At 40.4% G+C, this 5,063-nt stretch overlaps 1 protein-coding gene across 1 annotated transcript; it reads left to right on the forward strand.

The window, feature by feature from the left end:
- The first annotated feature begins 3,299 nt into the window (after nucleotides 1–3,299).
- On the forward strand, nucleotides 3,300–4,809 carry LOC125190710 (putative aspartic proteinase GIP2). The gene has a single exon (XM_048088080.2). The coding sequence runs from the start codon at nucleotides 3,332–3,334 to the stop codon at nucleotides 4,640–4,642; it is 1,311 nt and encodes a 436-aa protein (XP_047944037.1). The 5' UTR covers nucleotides 3,300–3,331; the 3' UTR covers nucleotides 4,643–4,809.
- Nucleotides 4,810–5,063: the final 254 nt, after the last annotated feature.

Consider the following 5,063-nt stretch of genomic DNA (forward strand, 5'->3'; position numbering starts at 1 on the left):
TCGGGGTGGATCCACCTGTGGGCCCAAAGGGGTTAATAAACTCTTAAGGGGTTGTTGATGAAGAGGTAGTGAACCCGGGGGTTGGCATCATCGTCGGGTTCGACGATGCGTTGACCGGTGTAGTGGTCGACATGGTGGATGGAGTTTCGGCATCGGTGGTGGCAGCGATGATGTTGAATTCAGTCGACATCTCTAGCAAAGGTGTTAAGGTTTCGAGAGTATTTAGATTCAGTTATTTCCAAATTCCTTCAAAGGCAAGTGATATTTCGCTTGCGATTGTTGGTTTCTTGATTACAAGAGATAAAACCGGACGCAATACAACCCGAAAGAAGGAATATAGAAGAAATGACTGAAACTGAATTATAAGTAAAAACGAAACAATTAACCGTAAAACAGTAGTTAGCCGAGTCGAGGAGTCCTCTTTCCGCAAGACGAGATACGCCCGATAGTGCTCTCAGATTGGCGTGTCGTCCCTAAAGATAAAACGGCTATGTCTCTGATGAAGCAGCACCACTATGAGCTGAGCTTCGGCAAACTGGATGGAGGAGAGGGCAGAGTTTCGACATAAGAACAATTCAAAAGGGAGAGAGAGAGCTTATGATGCAGGTTGCTTATGAATTGGTGTGTTCAAATGCATGGAATGACTAGCCTATTTATAGGCTCAGTCCACTGCAGGAGTCAACCAGCCTTGATGGTTGTCATCATTGCGAGGCTGTAAATCGGGACACGCTGCGCATCTAGGTTAGCTCACAATGTGAACTTCATCACGTGTCAGCCACGTTGACTTTACCACGTCATACCGACGAGGTGTCATCCCAAGCACCGAGCCCAACGACTAGGCCCAAAGAACACTCCGAAGACCACCCAAAGACCAATTGTCAAGATCCAAGGACACGGGCATGGGCATGTGCTCGGCTCGAGTCTCGCGGTGGCGGCGCGCGTGTGGGTTCTGCAGCTCATCTTAGTCGACTATAATTATTACATGTAATAATCCTTCTTATTAAATATTAGTTTAATATGGTTGTTACTTTAAATGTGGGATAATTAACTCTATTAGTTAATCTCATGGCTTCTCTCATAGCTCATTTAGCTCGCAATTTTGCTCAACTTTAATCCATTATTTCTCACTCACCAAGGATCGGATTTGAGAAAATGAATATACCATAGTCATCTACTCCGAACGTAGATCGACGCTATATCATTTAATTTTATAAAATTAAATTTTATCATTGAAATTATTCTTAGTCAAAGTCCTTTGACCGGAGAAACGATTCCAACATCCAACACTAAATTAAAGTTACGGAGGGAGTAAACACTAGTTATCTTGAATTATATTTTTTATATAAATTCTTTAAAAAGTTTTAACTAAAAAACTACTCACTTTAGTTTTAACTTTTGGTAAAATGCATCCCTAGTGTCGTTTTTCAAAAACTTGTTTATGAGTCACTTAAATGTAAAAGATGTCTTTCATAATAATGATTTGAAAAAAATTTATAATATGCTATATACTGTAATAAGAAAAGGCAACGAATCTTCAACTCCAGCTGTAGATCATCAATTACTTGTATCAATATCTATGAGCTCCTTATTCTATTATATGTGTAGGTCCGTTATATAATTCAATTTAATTGAATTATTTGACCTATAACCGTGTTTCGGTTTAATTTGACCAGCAATACTAATAATCCAGACCAAAGCTGTCTTCTGTCCAAAATAAATTATTTATATTTTCATGCTCTTTAATCATAAAAATAAAAAAAATAAAATTATATTCTAGTACACATTATAGCCAAATTGATTATACAAAAATTTAAAAGCTAAAAATGGAATAAGTGTATTCATCTACGTAGAAGATACGCGATCGAACTTGTGATTTAAATACTATGGATTACGTATGCACTTATGTACCCAAACATTTGATTTAAATACTATGGGTTTAAATACTATGGATTACTCAATCCACTTTCTTTTCATTGTATTTTGAAAAGTCAATTTTATAATTTAATGAAGCAAAAAATAGACTCATATGGAATTGTCCACGTCAAACAACGAACAATCATGATAAACTTCTACGACTCGAATAAGTAACGAGTATTGGTTTATAAATTGCAAGTCTATATCTCTCCTATAAAGATACAATCAATAACTATACATAGTATATTTTAATTTTTTATTATCTACAAAATTTTAACTCATTTCTATTTATAATAATTTTTTTTCTATAATAAGATAAATCTCATTCGCCACTAATAATATTCTAACCACCTCTTTTTACTTGATTTTATTTTATTAATTTTATAGCATTAAAATTTGGCACTCCATGATCAATAATATTGATAGTGGACCAAGAAAGGTATGAATTACAAAATTAAGTACTCCCTCCGTCCCGTTTAAGATGACACGTTTTTCTTTTTAGTTTGTCCCAATTAAGATGACACATTTCCTTTTTTGGTAACTTTCTCTCTCCAATTAATACATTCAACCACTTTTTCTCATTCCTATTAAAATATTCATCTATCTTCATCTCTCTACTTTAATACTTATACCCACCTTCTCTCTCTCCAATTAAACATTTTAACCAATAACTCCTAAAATCCCGTGCCGGCTAAACAATGTGTCATCTTAGCCGGGACGGAGGGAGTATATCACTAAAATATTTCAATGTTTTAACAAGACTAGTAATTTAATAAAATATTATTAACCTACTTTGTAAAACAATAAGGGAAGGAATCACATTCCCCCCAACTTAATTAATCAAATACTACTATTATTTATCCACTTTGTAAAATAAGTGATAAGCGTAGGAATCACATTCCCCAACTTAAAAAAGAAAGAACAAATTCACCTTCTTATTTGATAAATAATAAAAAAAAAAGAGTAATTCGATCACATGATTAATTATATACCTTGATTACGTAACAACGAATATAAGAAAAATAACAAAATATAACTAACTTACCGATGATTTATCTGTATCTAATGCCCAGTCATTATCAACACGTACTGATGTTATTGATAACTAAATATTATCTAGAAATTGATTTCATTTTCAATTAAATGCCATATTCTGGAATTTTATAGTATTGTCAATTCCTCCATAACCAAAATACTCACCAAAGAGTACAATTTTTATTATTATTTTTCTTAAAAGTTTGAACCCTGAGTTGTGTCGGCGTAAATAGTAAACTCTCTAAGTTTTCTAGATTTGCTGAGGTGTCATAAATTGACTGTAATAAATCTTATCCTCACACCACAAATAGGATTAAGTGAGCTATAAATAGAAGGTACAAACCATTAACTGATAGTACCAAGCTAAATATATTATCTTGAGATGGCATATTCAGTTCCATTGCTTGTGAGTTGTTTATTAGTAATAATCTCAGTTAGCTTGGCCCAAACATCCTTCCGACCTCGTGGTCTTGTGCTTCCAGTTAGAAAAGATGCCTCCACTCAACAATACGTTACCGCAATCGACCAACGGACCCCGCTAGTCCGCGTAAACCTGGTCGTCCACCTGGGCGGCCAGTACTTATGGGTCGATTGCGATAACAACTACTCTTCATCCACCTACAGGCCCGCACGCTGTCACTCCGCCCAGTGTTCACTGGCCGGAGCCACAGGGTGCGGGGACTGTTTCAACGGGCCTCGGCCCGGTTGCAACAACAACACCTGCGGCCTCACCCCGGACAACCCCTTCATCCGCACTGCCACAGGCGGGGAGCTGGCCGAGGATGCCGTCTCGGTCCGGTCAACCGACGGGTCAAACCCGGGCCACGCCGTCACCGTCCCTAGATTCTTATTCGTCTGCGCGCCGACGCTGCTAGTCCAGGGCCTGGCGGGATCAGCGACGGGCCTGGCGGGCCTGGGCCGGGCCCGTGTGGGGATGCCGTCGCTATTCTCCGCGGCTTTCAGTTTCCACCGCAAATTCGCAATCTGCCTCTCGGGGTCCACGAGCTCGGACGGGGTGATTTTATTCGGGGACCGTCCGTACAACTTCATCCGCGTCCCCGCGCCACTGGACGCGGGGGCATCCCTGGCGTACACGCCCCTGTTCGTGAACCCAGTGAGCACGGCAGGGGCGTACTCGCAGGGGGAGGCCTCGACCGAGTACTTTATTAAGATCAGATCCATCCGGGTCAACAACAGCCCCGTGGCGGTCAACGCGATGCTCCTCGACATCGATGCCGAGGGCAATGGAGGGACCAAAATAAGCACAGTCAACCAGTACACACTGCTCGAGACCTCGATCTACAGAGCAGTGGTGGATGCTTTCTCCAGAGCCACGGCTGGGATCAGGAGGGCCCCGGCTGTGGCGCCGTTCCAGGTGTGCTTCGAGAGCGGGAGCGTGGGGAGCACGAGGGTGGGGCCAGGGGTGCCGAATATTGATCTGGTGCTGCAAGGGGAGAACGCGGTGTGGACGTGGACGGGGTCGAACTCGATGGTGTATGTGAACGACGACGTTTTGTGTCTGGCGGTGGTGGACGGGGGAGTGAGTCCGAGGACGGCGGTGGTGATAGGAGGGCATCAGATTGAGGATAATCTGCTGCAGTTCGATCTGGCGGCGTCGAGGTTGGGATTTAGTAACACGCTCTTGGGGCGACAAACTACGTGTGCCAACTTCAACTTCACGTCCATTGCGTAGGCTCTATTTTGTGGAGTACTCCTATAATAAATGTTATGACTTTGCCTCTGTAAGATGAATGAATAATGGATGATGTATCTATTGCTCTTTGTTTTTTTTTTTTATCATCGTGTTGTGTTATATAAGTATCATTTTCAAAACAATTATTGTACTCGTTTGAACTTTGATATGATGTCGATGCGCTTTAATAAACAACTACTTATAACAATATTATTTACCCGGCAATTTATCAAGGAAAATTGCTAGAAATTGAACATTTTATGAGTGTACATATTCGAACAATCATTTTATTCGGTAATCGACTTCTTAAGTTATTTCTGAGTTTTTTTACCAAGTAAATGGCAAGAAAATTAGCGAGTACTAATCAACACTAGGTAATTAACGCCGACGAACTCGGTCGAATTTCCGATGTGAAATAGTG

Source organism: Salvia hispanica, chromosome 5, assembly GCF_029641045.1.
Source record: "Salvia hispanica isolate PSC_SH4W2 chromosome 5, Shi_PSC_v1, whole genome shotgun sequence".
NCBI lineage: Eukaryota > Viridiplantae > Streptophyta > Magnoliopsida > Lamiales > Lamiaceae > Salvia > Salvia hispanica.

Coding starts and splice junctions, on each gene's coding strand:
- LOC125190710 (XM_048088080.2), top strand. CDS start 3,332: ATGGCATATTCAGTTCCATTGCTTGTGAGTTGTTTATTAGTAATAATC.